Source organism: Polyodon spathula, chromosome 3 (genome assembly GCF_017654505.1).
Source record: "Polyodon spathula isolate WHYD16114869_AA chromosome 3, ASM1765450v1, whole genome shotgun sequence".
Taxonomy (NCBI): Eukaryota; Metazoa; Chordata; class Actinopteri; order Acipenseriformes; family Polyodontidae; genus Polyodon; species Polyodon spathula.
This window is the reverse complement of record NC_054536.1, coordinates 40,661,509-40,676,832: the sequence shown is the minus strand read 5'-3', so window position 1 is coordinate 40,676,832 and position 15,324 is coordinate 40,661,509. Positions and strand designations below refer to the sequence as shown.

General features: G+C 37.0%; 1 protein-coding gene across 4 annotated transcripts in view; it reads left to right on the top strand.

The window, feature by feature from the left end:
• The window catches only part of LOC121313090 (collagen alpha-1(XV) chain-like), a 93,968-nt gene that overhangs the window by 50,793 nt on the left and 27,851 nt on the right, over nucleotides 1–15,324 (top strand). For all 4 annotated transcript variants that reach the window (XM_041245247.1, XM_041245245.1, XM_041245246.1 and 1 more), the window contains 10 exons: nucleotides 257–355; nucleotides 1,824–1,968; nucleotides 3,805–3,884; nucleotides 4,150–4,311; nucleotides 5,324–5,350; nucleotides 6,176–6,238; nucleotides 6,979–7,047; nucleotides 7,152–7,214; nucleotides 7,610–7,768; nucleotides 13,238–13,300. In XM_041245247.1, the coding sequence (XP_041101181.1) occupies nucleotides 257–355; nucleotides 1,824–1,968; nucleotides 3,805–3,884; nucleotides 4,150–4,311; nucleotides 5,324–5,350; nucleotides 6,176–6,238; nucleotides 6,979–7,047; nucleotides 7,152–7,214; nucleotides 7,610–7,768; nucleotides 13,238–13,300 (930 nt within the window). The remainder of the gene's footprint in view (nucleotides 1–256; nucleotides 356–1,823; nucleotides 1,969–3,804; nucleotides 3,885–4,149; nucleotides 4,312–5,323; nucleotides 5,351–6,175; nucleotides 6,239–6,978; nucleotides 7,048–7,151; nucleotides 7,215–7,609; nucleotides 7,769–13,237; nucleotides 13,301–15,324) is intronic.

The following is a 15,324-nucleotide window of genomic DNA, read 5'->3' as shown; positions in this document are numbered from 1 at the left end:
AAAGGCAAACAGTAAAATCAGCTTCCTTGAATTGTACAGAATATTTGTATTGCTTGCAGAATAATAGGTTTAATTGAGTAAAAGCAAAAATGCAACCATAAATTGATTTTAAATCTTAATATATGTGTGTACTGTATAATCTTTTATTTTTGCTTTTTAGTCTGTGTTAATAATTGGTCGTCATGGTTAGTTTAAAAAAAAGGCTACAGTAAGTGTTGGTAGTAAATAAAAATACATTGGCTGTGTTTCAATTCAGGCATCTGGAGCTGGAAGTGGGGACAATACCCACGAAGAACAGGACACTGTGGATGAAGCCAAAAAGCGTGTTGAACAAGTTGAATATGATCCATCCCTAGTAAGTAGAAAACAAATGACCATTATACTTCAACAGGTTACCTGAGCGTGTCTATATCACTGTATGAACAGCATCTCTCCAGGTATGTACAAGAAAGAAAATCAGGCATGTTATGTGTTCGAAGGGCCTCCATTGCCTGCTATTTTGGTATAGTTAAATATCAGACTCGTTGAAATTCTATGAAACATTTATTTTGGTTGCTAGGTTGCCTAATAAATTAAAGGTTGAGAAAATTGAATAGAGAAGCTTGTAAATGCTTTACCGTAGCCTACCTTATTTGCATTCTACTCAACTACGAAAGAAAGTCACAACCTTTTTTTTTTTCTTTTTACCCATTACTTGTTTGCAAAAGCATTAGATTCAGGATTTTTGTCCCAAGTTCCCACAACCCACTTTTAGTTGGATACAAAGGGACATTGTAATCATTTCTTGGATGCAGCAGCATGTTCTCAATTGTTTTATGCTAAACCTAGCATCAACACAACATGCAATACCTTACATAACTATCGGTGTGAATTTCATTGAAAGGAAATCTGCCCAGTTCCAATGCAAACAGGAGCTCTTATAAAAAACAAATTTCCAGACAGTAAAGAAAAAAAAGTCATTTATAATTAGTTTGCATTAATAGATTTTACGTTTATTATCAGTCAACTAGAAACAATAACAATGTATACCTCATGTGCTCCCTTTAGTTTAAAAGGAAAGGTGTGTTTTCTATCACTTTTACTGTATTTAGTATAATCTTTTTAAAAGCATAATCACACACACATGTGCCAGTTTATTAGAAGCCACCGACCCCCAGAACTCCCCTGTTGGATGGTGTGGTCTGACATATGAAATCATAGTAAAACACAGAGGCATGGTAAACATGGTAACAAGCAAGGTCAATCATGGTAAACTATAGTATATAAGTGTCTATCTGCGGAGCACACAAGGCTGCTGCATAGGCCTCTTTATATCCATGTCTTTCATCATTCTGGGAGTTCCACTAGCTAGAACTAACACAATCACAGCCAAAGAACAGTCTGTGAAGTCATGGAGCAGGGTGTATGTTGAGTGAAACTTAGGAACATCAGATGGGTTGAACCCTCTGACTTCCTGGAACCCCCTTAGCAAGCAACAAAAACATAAAAAAAAGGCTAATGTTTTTTTATTTAAAGCTGGTTTGTGTATAACTATATCGTATGTTTTGAAACAACATCTTACAGATTTTTTAAAATATTTCCCTTTATAAAAGTTTACTACATGTATGTTTACAGATTTATTATTGCAGTTTTGTCATGCTTTTCCCATGGTTATACTTTATAGTTACCATAGTTTATTCTGTTTTGTTAATATGCTTTACAATGCTTACTTATGCTTTACTATACTTCCACTGTGCTTTATTACACTTTACTATGCTTTTACAAGGGGAAATGTTTATACAGGTTGTTTTATTAATTGATTTTATGTATGGTAATACTCACAGCCTGGTGAAAGCTTCAGCAGGCCAGTCCAAGCTCCTCCAACAGAAGCAGCATACACTGAAGAAACAGAAGACTTCTCAGGGCACCGACCTTCAACCCCCCCTCTAGAGCAACACAGCGAGGACATTACATTTATTGAAGAAAGGGGTAATTCTATTGCATTTTACTTCAATGCTGTCAATAGGATGTACAGGTGTAACTGCAGGAAGGGTACATTGAGATTGTTAGGAATTATTCTGATAAATGCTTTGACATTGGAAAAGAAACAGAAATTAGATTAGCTGCACTTTAAGCAACAATGTAAATGCAGGGAAATGTATGAGCAGATAACTAGACTCTTTTACAGTGCATTTAAATGGCATTATTGTGTAGTTTACTGTTCTTTCACCACAATTTACTACAGCTGTTTTTAGTACTGACTGGAAATGTGTTGAAATCCTTATTACATTAAAATGACCACTTAGCAAAACATAAACCAAAAGTCAGATATTAATCTGAATTGTATTTATAAGGGGTGATTTCTGGGTCTGTGGGGAGGAAGCTGGATGACAGCTGTAACAAATGTGTTTTCTTTGCTAATCTGTAACTATTTCCATGTTGTTCAGAGATTAACAACTTTCCGAACAGTGTTATGCACAGTACAATTGCATACATCTCTGATATACAGATGGTCCATATGCAAAAGGCATGGAATAGTCATGGGGAATTACATTACTAGGCAATCTCCAGTGGAATGTGAGTTCCCAAATTGAGAGAGTCACAAGCCAACACATGTGAAGCAGAACTTGTGCCAGAGAATGATTCAGAAAAAAAGAACACTCTCAAGAGCATCTGACTGATGGGAGACTTTCTCAATTGTGTCTGTTGTCCACAGTGTCCTTTGTGGCACTACATTTTTGAATGTTGACAAACTTCATATGGACTAAACAGGTTTTTGAAATAAACTTCTACGGGCATCTACAGAATAATTAAACTAAAATCAAACTTGGAAACTCCTGGGTCCCAGAACCAGCTATTTTATTTTTTGGAGAGGTGAAGGCCCCACAGGTGTTGAGAACTTTACTACGAAACTGAATCATGTACAAGAACATCTTGCTTTTGGAAATGTCTTGGATTAACTGCTTGTTTTAGAATGGTCAAACATTTTGCACTGAAGAAGCACAGAGTTGTAGTATTTTACCTTGTACAAGCTTGAGTTATTATTCATGCGGCTGTCCATGCCAGTAAGGAGTGCTACCCAGAGCAATATCTAAAACCAAGGATCCATAGCATGCAAGTACCCAGTCAATTGTGTATTTCCCGAGGACATAATTGCAAATGAATGGGACTCCTGATTGGCACATCCGGTAAAGGTGTTCCACGTGGAGCACAGGTTGTGCCCTAAAGTCCAGAGGTCACCGTTTCAAGTCCAGGCTATTTCACTGCTGACCATAAACAATATATATATATATATATTTATATTTTTGCAAAGGAATGGGGCAGACTGGCTGTGGCATTGTGCCAGAAATGATTGCTGCCACAGGGTTTGTTTCAAGATAAAATAGGACATCCACACTACAAAGTGTATACATCTGTGGTGTGCATCAAGGAAGCAAACAAATGCATGGTGAATATGTTGGAGAAACATTTATAAAACAAGTTATGGATCAGAATATGGAGACATTTTTATATGTGCTGTGGATGTAGGTCATGGTGATTTACTTTTTCATGATACTGATAGATCTCTATAAATGTGGAGGGATATGTTTTTTTTATATTACTGACATGCAGAACTTATTCAGGGTATGCCGCCACTAGGTGGCATAATACTATTGTTGCATCGTTGTAAAGAAATTGTAACTGTTTAAAGAAATGTCACGGCCTTTCAAATCAATTGTCAGTTGCTATGTCATTTTCTATGTTCAAATTGTATATTTATTAAATTAAACATCTTGCACTTTTTTTAAATTAATGTATTAATGTGTCTTGTCTATCCCGCATCAGTTAGTCTAAGAAATGAACAAGTCCAAAGAGGGGACAGAGGATATGGTTCAGAAGCTGTTCAAAATGAAAGAGTGGGAAGTGTAAGCATTTTCTTTTATTGATTCGTCGTGTATCTGCATGTTGGAAATGTACAGATCTGATACATACTGCAACAAGTAATTCTAAAACAATGGGTCACATAAATACACTGAAAACTGAGCTACGTAGAACACGTTATTTAACACAACGGTAACAGTAGTTTCTACAATTAAACAACCATTACAATAATGAAAGCTCCAGCATTTGTCTTAAATGTAAGTAGTTTTACTTGTTACTTTACTTAATGACAGTGTAATTATTTTTAAGGGTTCTTCTGGGTTTGGTCCAAAAGGTGAAAAGGGGGAACAAGGTCCCCCAGGGCCACCAGGTCCCCCTGGCCCACTTAAAGTGTCGACCGCTCTGCCAGGAGCTGCTGGACCCGAGGGGCCTCCAGGACAACCAGGACCACCTGGGAAAGATGGCAAAACTGTATGTGCTTTGTATTTTACTGTTAATCTTTTTACTCCATTTCGTTCAGCAATAGATATGAATCTACATTTAACATTTGTGTCTGCTATAAAATACTTTGGTGTGTCACCTGCCATTCGCAACCTTTGTCAATGGTATGCAACATAGATCATTCACATATTCAATTAAAACTTTAACCAATAGCCTGTGTAGAATTGGAAAGGCCAAGTGAGAAGAACAGCAGAATGTTTAAATGATGCAAATGCTGAAATGCCTTTTGAGAACTTACATGACTAGTACATTTTGCCATCTATGTTTGAATTTCTGCTAATTGTGTAATTTCCCCCAAGCTGTAAATCACCAGAATTGTGTGCAGGGGTAGAGCTGCATTATAAAAGTGCAAATAAAGCATTTATACAAGCTGTGGATTTGCAAACAAATAAATGAATCCACAGTAATCCATCATTCATTTTCCTGTCCGAGAGTCACTTGCATTGTTAATACTGGCATGGTTTCATTGCTATGAAGGTGTACAGACCATGGCATTTTGGCATTTAGTACTTGCATTGGGAATGACTGAATATCTGATTAGTCCGAATTGTTTTATTTGAGATAAACACCTACCAGTGTTTTGCTGTATTATAGTTTATTTTCCAAACTTTAATTATCAACACTATTAATGTCTGCGTATCTTAAGAAATACATGTAAAAATAGTTGAAGTGGCTGTCCTTCCGATTCAGCTTGTATCTGAGTATGTGCAGCTGCTCTAAACAGGGGAAGTTCTAAATACTGTTTTCAACATTAATAAGTCACCTAAAGCTGTAACAATTATACTAACATCCAATAGCTCATATTAGTCTTTTTATCTTATTTACGCCTGTTAAAATATTGTAACTACTGTATTTAAATTATGCCAGTATTTATCTCTGAATGGTTTAGATCAATTGGATATACCGCATTGCTATTTATCCCTTATGTACCATTCTATCTGTTCCATTACTAATTTACTGAACATTGCTGTTTGCATTGCAGGGTGCTACTGGTAAAGATGGATTGCCGGTAAGTTCTTATCGGTTAGATCTGTTGCTGTAGGTTTAAATAAGTATTTCCAAATAATTTATTAGCAGTGAACATTAAAAGACAATGTTGTAATACTATTGCATACAAGTTGTAAACCTTTACAATGCTGACAAATGTTTGTAGTCGATTTAAAACAGAATAGAAACTAGGATGTAATAGGCCTGTGGCCAGTGTATGTTTGTGTGGAACATATTTTTATTTTTTAAAAGGTTTGCCATTGTTTTTTTTTGTTTTGTTTTGTTTTTTGTTTTTTTTAGTTTTTTAATGTATTTAGTTCACCATACTTTTGTACATATTGTTGCTACCGCCTGTGGCTCAGCTGACTTAAACAAGTTCACATATGGGAAAAGAAATCAGGCAGCAACATAAATTTAAAAAGAACATTTTTTGGCAACCGCATTATTGCAAATTAAATAAAATGCTACTGTTAGATTCAAATCTTTTTCAGCTGTTAAAATGCTCCCACATATTAATACCTTGCTGCTCGCTGGAGAACAAACTAAATGCACACTGTTGTCAATCCAATGTATCATTAATATTTTTTTCTTTTTATTTCAAATTTTACAGTATAAGTACATATAATGATGGCTCCATGCAAAACAATTCAGCATGTTGATTTTCCAAATGCTACATTTGTTGTTGTTTCTTGCGTGTTTGTCTATCCCATTTCCAAAGATATGTTCTAGTTACTTGGTTATTATTTGAGCTGTTATTGCAATATGTTAGGATTGATATTTTATCCAAAATGTAGCACTTGTTATATATATTCTTGTTTGTTGTCATGAATGCCATTTTTACTATTAGGGTGAAATGGGACCCCAGGGCTTTCCAGGATTGCCGGGAGATAATGGTGTTAAGGGAGAAAAGGTATGTAAACCTTGAGATAAAATAAGTGGAAATCAGAGAACTACCGTAGGTGGCAGAGCAGGCTACTGAAATAGTCTTTCCTCCAGAAATGCAGGTTGTTGGAAGCAGAGTCATCAATGGTTCAGTGTACAGTGCAGTTAATTTCATTAAACCACCACACTCTGTCAATTAAGTACCATTGGCAGTGTCAATTATTTAAATATGAGAACTTTTTTAAACAGTGCTGCTCTTAGTTCACAAGAGGATGTAAGGGAAGTGGTAAGGATGCTAGCTACTGTAAGCCATAAGATTGCGGAGCAAGATCTAGCGATATAACGATGATTAATTATGTATCAGTGAATTGGGATACGTCCTCTACATGACCTATTGTATCTCATTTAAATGCTGTCTTTAAAACAACACAAATGATCATTTGGTCTTTTTACACTAAATGCAAAGTGTCCCATCAGCTCCATAACATGTATAGTGGTACATATGATATCATGACATGCATATCAGGAAAGTGTCATTTCACCCATGCTAGGATCCGAAATCGGGCACTAACACAGTGACTAGGGGATCTTGGGCAGGTCGCTTTAACTGAGTTTGCTTTACTTCACCTACAGACTACTGTGGAGTATCTATAACTGCACTTTCACTACAGATTAATACAACACTTGCTATTATTTAAATACGCTTCCATTGCTTCCACTAGCAAAGTAGTGTCACTTGTAAATGAGTATTGTTTGTTTTTGCTGCAGGGTGATCCTGGAGTCGGGCTCCCTGGACCTCCTGGGCCCCCCGGCCCGCCTGCGCCCTCACGATACCCGGTGTGTTGCAGTTTATATACAAAAAAGAAAAATTATCTTGAAGATGTTTTAATGATTTGTAATGTCGCCATGTCAACATAAACCAACGTATTATTCTTTTTCAGAATTTGCTTGATGCTTATGGGTCAGGCTTTGGGGACTTTGACAGTGACGCAGAACTAATTAGGGTAAGTAGCCACAACCAAAAATGCTCCTTTACAATATTGTGGTTAAAGCTATCTTCATTTTACCAGTCTTAATTCAAATTGGACTTCCCAGTAAAGTTTTTTGGCCACCAGCATTTTGCTGTCATAATTATGTTAAAAAACAACTATTACAGCATTTGACCACAAGGTGGCATTTTATGCTTTTGTAAGAAACATTTTCAAAGACAAAACCATTACATCACCAGGCCACTAGGTGGCCCTGTTTGCTTTGTAACAGACCTATTACAGAGGCACAGGTTTCAGTTATAGCATTCTGATGTTTTGCACTTACACTTACTGGAATTATTTGCAATTTAAGTTGTTTCCCCTTTTTGAAATCATTGTGCACCCTGCATTGACCGTAACTGTCTTTATAGGGTCCCCCTGGGCCCCCAGGTCCTGCAGGACAGCCAGGGCCTCCTGGACCGAGTGGCCCCCTCACTGCATCAGAGCGACTTATCCCAGGACCACCTGGCCCTACTGGCCTGCCTGGAAAGGATGGCAAGGACGGAGGATCTGGAGATCCAGGATTGCCTGTGAGTATCCTAATAGGATTATCAGTCCAGTTTTGAGACAAATAGTCAGTACAAAACATTTCTCATTAATGCAAGTGCCATCAAGCTAATAAATTTCTACCAATTAAAATATTGCTTGAATATGTTTAGTATAGTTACGAGGTAAATGGTCCTTTGGGTTAATGCACAAGCCTTCGGAATCTGATTTAGGACAAAGATTAGATTTTGGTGGGCTCCATTAAGAACCGTCACACAGAAAGGTTGACCTTTGTCGGTAGTTTTATAAAGAGGACAACGATGGGATGGACATAGAGGCTAAAGTGATCCCTCAAAGTCTGCTGTCTCTCCGGGGCAGGTATGCGTGCAGAGAAATGTTGCTCTATACAAGAATAGAAAGGATTCTAGCTGCGAATCCAGCATTAAGTAAATTTACAACAATGACATCTTCTTAACTAGTTTAATGCCCTTGGCAATGACATCAATAGGCCACGTTACATGAGTATTTGACTTTTCTCAAGACATCGGTTTCTCGTGAAATAAACGTGGACATGTTGCCTTTTTGTGTTTACATGTGAAGCCTCTCATTTCCCTTTGGAACGCCTACTTGTCCCCGAACACTATGCAAATGAAGGCGAGGGGGGTCAGTTTTAAGTTAGCCATCCTCACGACCCACTTAGATTCTCGTGCTGTTAACTGTGAAAGTTCCCAAAATAATCCATGTGCCATCATGTGTGATGTAACTGGTTATTAAAGATCTGATTCCTGCTGGATCATGTCTGCTTTTTTAAGGTGTTAGGTGTTTTAAGGTGAGGTGTTCAGGCAAACGGAGGAACAACTGCTTCAGCCTCCAGCAAGAATTGCACAACAGCAATATTTGAAGAGGATCCTGCTATTAGAGAGGCACGGCTGTCTTTATTTTTGTAACCCGACGGTGTACTTTTATTTTGTATCACATTTTTGTTTCATTAGCTTATTTTGTATCATTTTATACCAGCTATATCATCCTCATTTGCGCTGTACTTGTATGACTGCTTCTGCTTAATAAAGAATTGGAGTATTGAGTAGTATTGCTGATTCCCAAGAAATAAATCGTGAAAATTCCACACCACATTTTATTTTGAGAGTGGGTTAAACAATGTTCGTGTTGCGCATTGTATCAAGCTGCCTCATCATATCCTCTTCCCTTATGGATATTAACACCCAAGTCTCTTCATCGCTAAACCGGACATAAGTGGAGGATAGATACGGGTTTTGCTCAGACGTAAGTAACTAGGTATAATTGCATTGGAGTATAGTTACACACATTTAAACACAGTACTTAGTAGTACTTTACAATAAAGACTTTTTGACAGTTGTTTGGAAAACTATTTGAAAGTGTATTCTGAAGTACTGTACAGTAGCTGTAACCACCTAAATATACAAACCCAGGATGCAGTTTATCAGGGTGTGACTAGCATTATGTAAAGTTCTAGGGTAGACAGAAAAAGTGGAATTATCAACAACATCAATCTGAGAAAGGAAATACTGCAAACAAATACTGCCATCTTTGGATGATGGTAACTTACGTATTCCCATGTGACTTCTATAGCAGCTTTAGGAAAGGAGTTGAATAAGCTAGTTAACATTTTCATGAGAAACTCATGTTTACATGTGTAAGTGTTCGTTGATTTCACGAGCACTTGATTTACTGAGACCGTATTTTGGGACATTTTCACAAGCTTTCCCTGCAACGTTTCACACGCATTGGTCATTCACGTGAAACAAACCAACATGTAAACTGGCCTAATGCCATCTTAACTAGTTTACTGCCCTTGGCAATGAAGTCAGTGACATTTGCTCTTTCCTTTTTATGATATTTGCAGCCATTCTGGGTGGTTCATGTTGCAGTTGTTTCAAATACTTTTTTTTTTTTTTTTTAATGAAAAGGTGAAATGTGCTTTCAAAGGAGTCTGTAAGCTGCTCTTCAATTTTACCTGCCATTAATATTTTGTAACATAGGCTAGATCAGCCAAAAGTCTTATGAAGTAAGTAAGGAAGTATGATCTTGGCTTTCTTTTTTATGCTGATGATACACCAACCTATGAACTGTTTCCAGAGCAGGCAGACATGGCACTAGATTACAAAGCGCTTAACTGAGATCAGATCATGGATGCTTAGAAACTGGTTGGAAATAAACCCAGATAAAAACTGAGGTTCTGTTAATTGGCTCTAAACTGGGCTAGCAAAGTGTGATCCAATCAGTATTACTTTTGATGACAATTCTTCTACTAGAGTGAAAAGCCTGGGTGTTATCTTGGACCCTGAGCTTTCCTTTGATTTTCATCTTAATCCTGTTATCAGAGTAGCATTCTATAATTTGATAAATGTTTCCAAATTGAAGTCTGTGCTGGATACAAGGGATACAGAGGTGCTGATACATGCATTCCTAACCTCTGTTGGTTATTGCAATTCCTTGTTTGTTGGTATACCTGTCACTAAACTTAGAAGGATTCAGCTTGTCCAGACTGCTTTCTCAAACTCGTCTTTCTCAACATATTACTCCAGTGCTTATTCCCTTACATGGGTTACCAGTGAGTTACCAAATAGATTTTAAAGTTGCCGTGATAACTTATAAGGTCCTTGATGGATTAGGGCCATCCTGTCTCCAAGAACTACTAACTGTATATTGCTATTTGGTCCTTGAGATCAGAAAATTTAGAAGATTTATTTGTTGCAAAAATTGTCTCAACTGGAGCCAGAGCCTTGTGCTGTTATGCCACTTGTTTGTGGAACTCTCTTATGTATGACATTAGGCAGGTTAAAAAATGTGATTCTTTTAAGTCTAAATTACAAACATACTTTTTTGAATGGGCTTTTATATAATTGGTTGTAGCTGGAGTGTATTGTACATATGAGCTCTCTTGTTTTGTTTTTAATTTTGTACAGCACTCTGGGATGCCATGGCGTGACAGGTGCTATACAAAAATAAATGTGTATTATACTGTATTGTCTCTAGTGATCAGCTAAGTTTCCTTTAGTTTTGCTGGCTTTACACTACTAAGCTCTGTATGATGCAAGTGCTAACTGATATAACGACACTTTGGCTAAGCTAGCCTACATTGCACATGTCTATGGCAGGCAACTGGTACTGAAGAGCAGCACCTGAACTCCCTTGTCAAATCACTGTAACACAATAAGAACTACTAAGAACTGTCTTAACCCATAGGGCCTTATTTCAAATCTTAGTAACATACTGTAAAAACCTTTGTATAAGTCTATTTTCTAGGTATTTTTAAGGGGTCCTAAAAAGGGGGACGAACTTATATTCTGGTGTGACCTATAGGCTTTTTCCTGAAACTGTTGTCTCAAAAAGGGGGGGTCGACTTATACACTGGTTTTTACAGTAGGTGAAGTAAATCTCCATAAATATAGTTCGAAAACAAGTTTTGAAAATTAGGTCAGTAAAGTTTTAAAATGTTAATTGGAGTAATTGCAGTAAATATACAATGGTATAATTCATTGTTTATTAAAATTGACGTGCTTTGACTTGACCTTTTACAGGTGTTTGATGTGGGAATTAGTGGTTCTGGCGAGGTATTGCACTGGTTCGTTCAGGACACTACCATGGTCTTACGAGTAGGCTGTAAAAGGCAGTATTTTTCCTCCAACAAATAAAGCTACCATGTTTCTAATTACAAGGCCTCATTTATAGTTCACAATTCTATATAAATGCACAGTTTCTGTGGATTTTACTGTAAACTGTTTAATGATGGTTAACATTTGAATGGAAACCTGTTACCCTGTGTGTAAATGGGCCTTGTAATGGGTTCTTGCAAAGGATTTGTCAAACATTTTGGAAAGTTAACCATGCTACATATTAACAACATTAACTACGGTTATGAGGCATAGAGCCATATGTTCAAAGAGTTTGCCAAGCAATAATTGTTTTTGTTTGTTTCTCAGTTTTGTTACATTAATAATAATCTGTATTCCTTCAAAACACAGGGACTAACTAAAGACCAGCGTAAATGCTTGGGCAATAAGCCAATGTATTGTATTTCTGCCTGTAGAAACAAAAATATATCTATTATGGATTCAGGTAATCTCAGTTAGATTTCAGATGTGGATAATTTTAGTTTTAGCAAAAAAACTAATGCACTACTTTGTGGGTGCCATGTGTGCCACTTAAAGCACTGATAATAATTGGTAATTAAAGTACACTTCATTGACAGATCTCAAGAATGTTTGCTTTTGCTTTTGATTTGTTTTAAACTGTTTGCTGTGGCATTGACAGCACACAAGCAGATTCTTTCTATTAAAAAATACATTATTTCAACAGAGTTTATTATATCCTGCAGAAACAATTACTTCATAGAAACAATGGTATATTATTTCATATACCATATTTGTGGTCTTCAGTAGCCCATACAGCTAGAAGGACTGGATTCTGTATGTTTACATTTGCAGATAATAATAACATTAATACCTCATTATTGAGAGTTTCAGAAGTCAGACCTTGGAATTGGCTTGGAGTATCCACCATGGTTTGATGTCAGTTCAGTGCCTGAACTGTCTGTTTCAAGCAAACATTTCTGAATTATTTTTGAGTGTGATGAATTTCGATTTGCTGTGTGGTCTAAACACCGTAAACAGCATGGATAAAAAAAACGATGTAGTAATTAAACAGAGAATAGCCCTTCAGGGAATAAAAGGACTGAATATTTCTGTTTAATTATCCTGAACTTAGGCAACTATTTTAAAAATGAGCTTCATGCTGAGGGGAAAATCGGTTATTAGTGATTAAATGAGCACACACAGCCAGAGCTGCATTACTAATTCAATTGGAATGGATTGAAAAGACAGGGTTTGACTGCAGCAGCTTTGTTAAATACCTACTGCAATGGAACCAAATAACAAACAACTTGTTGGACTTGGATTTCTGGCAATATCAGGTTAACTGTAGGCTAAAAGCTTTTGTTTTTTTAAAACATGGTAAATGCATTGTTGGATAGAATCTGCCTTTTTTGAGTATGGGAAATGGCTTCTACTAACTGCATCAATGCATAACTGGCATTTTGCCTCTTTGTATCAATCTGTATTGTTTATATAGATATAGTATTATGTGTTTACAGCCATCACAGTATTTCACTTCATTTGAAAATGTTCTTCAATCTATGACACAACACTAAATAGCCCCTCACTTCTACACCTTACCAGTTACCTTTTTAAAAATACTTTATTAATTGTAGCTTGTGGAGCATGGATGTCAGTATTGGGTATAAGTGTTAAGTAAACAGTATCTCCATTTGACGTGACCTGCTGCCTCTGTGTTTTAGCTCTAAAAACACCAAATATACAACTGAATCTGTACTCCCTGTCCGTGGTTAGAGACGAGGAGTAGCACCCCTGTAGCTTGCACATCATAATTGAGGTCCGCTTTCATGTGAAAACAATGAGGTAATCTAAACAGTATCATTAGAGAAGTATTTTATGTATTCTTAATACTTTCAGGGTCCTCAAGGTCCACCAGGGATTGGCGGGGCTGCTGGGCCACAGGGACAGAAAGGCGAGAAGGTAAGTTCAGGCAAACTTCCTGAAGAAATGAATGGCACAGACAGCTCCTGCAATGAATCCTGCTGGTTCCTTGGTAACCAGTGTGGTGGATATTTATAACTTAATATTGATTATACAGGGTAAAGCAAGTTAAACACAGATGTTAGTACAGTGCTGCCTCGCTACAAAGCTCTCGGTTATAACGCGCCTCGGATGTAACACTCCTACAGCATGTCCCCCAGTTCTCTATACTAGTGATTCATGCGATATTTCTACAGTAGATACAGTACTGGTGTTGTTCAAACTGTAAACAACTTCTCAGTCTAACTTCCGTTTCTGTCTCTCCCTTTTGATACAGTATCTGAAGTGAAGAAAAGCTGCACTGGCCCTTTATAACACAGACATCTTATTCAGCATTCATTTTATAACTAAATAAATATTAGGCCTATTACGTGGTTATCTTTCCTAATGTAATTACTTTTTTGCTGCAAGGTGTGCTGCGACTTTCTCCAGGAGACAAGACGCTTCAGCTTCGCTTCAGCCCCGCTCCATAAGACCAATCTACCTTTGGTTTGCTTGTCTGTCGCTTTGAACTGAACTCCTGACTGCCGTTTAGCCAGGCTATTTATAATTTAAAAACTGCAAATGAAAATGATCCACAAGTGGGAATGTTACCTTTTTTTTTGTTTTATAATATAGCGTTGATTACATGGTGCTTTACGCATGGTTAATTCACAGAAAGTTACATTTTTGCTTCACTATATGTGCATTATAGAGAGGGAGTTATTTTATTTTGTATTTTAGTCAGATGCGTATTGTTATGTGCCCCCCGCCCCCGTTTATAATGCTCTTCGGTTATAATGCTCATATTGTGTGCCCCCTGCAACCCACGTTACAGTGAGGGAGCACTGTATCTAAATTAATTATAGTACAGGTATCTTCAAAGAAAGTAGTATCTAACTTTTACCAGTTAATGTAAATAAATGCAATTAAAATACCAAGATAAATGTAATTATTTAATATATCCTTTTCTTATGTTCATGTATACAGCTAATATAATATTTTAAACAATATTCCCCATTGGCTTAATAGATGTTATTTATAACAGTGCTTAATTAACATTCAAAAATAACATCTGACCAGTCAGTTTAAAAGTAGAATTACTTGTTTATTCAAAGGTTACAAAATTAGGATAAGGTTGGAAGTAATGACATTCTAAATTCTGGTCCATGATTGGGCAGTTTAGTAAAAATAGAGTGGGTAGTTTTTTTTTTGATCCATACCTCTTCCAATTCCCTGAAGAAAGCATTTCACTGCTTCATCATCCTTCATCCACCAGAGGTCACTGTTGCTCTATTTGACTGGCAAAAGTCTCCAGTACACATCTGTTTTGAAAGCCAGTGTTGACAGACACCAAGGGCCTCATTTACTAAATTTAGAGTAAAATAGTGAGCCTAACATGCCAGTAAATCTAAATTTACTGCCCCTTTTAGGAACAGAGAACGCATTTGTTTGTGTGCACATTATTTGGCTCATTTACCTGCCATAGTGCACACACTACATTTACTGCAAACCATAATATAATGCACATGATAATGTCTTAGACTACACCTGACCGCCTTCAGATAAAAAGCCCTAGCAGTAAGTAGCTTATTGTGAAGGTGGCTTACATTGACTGGAAATGAGCGATCAACAGACACAGCACTCAGCACAGGACAGGCAGAGGCAACGTAAAGTGAAACTACACTGCTTACCTTTTCATTTTAACATGTATTCCTTGTCTGATGTAAATATTCGAAATTCAGTTTACCACATCAGTGCGTGGTGCGTTGATGTGGTAAACTTACTTTCTAATCACCCTAAACAATACAAGTGAGGTTGTGCAATGGCATATTTTTCTTTTTGTTCTGCTTACTCGAGAAATATTGATTGATAAGACATAGCCTCAATTCTCTTCCTTGTCTGTATTGTCACCCTGCAGAGCAGGCTTCATGGATCGGGGTGACAGTGCTATTTGAGTACAATCAATAGCACCCATCACATTG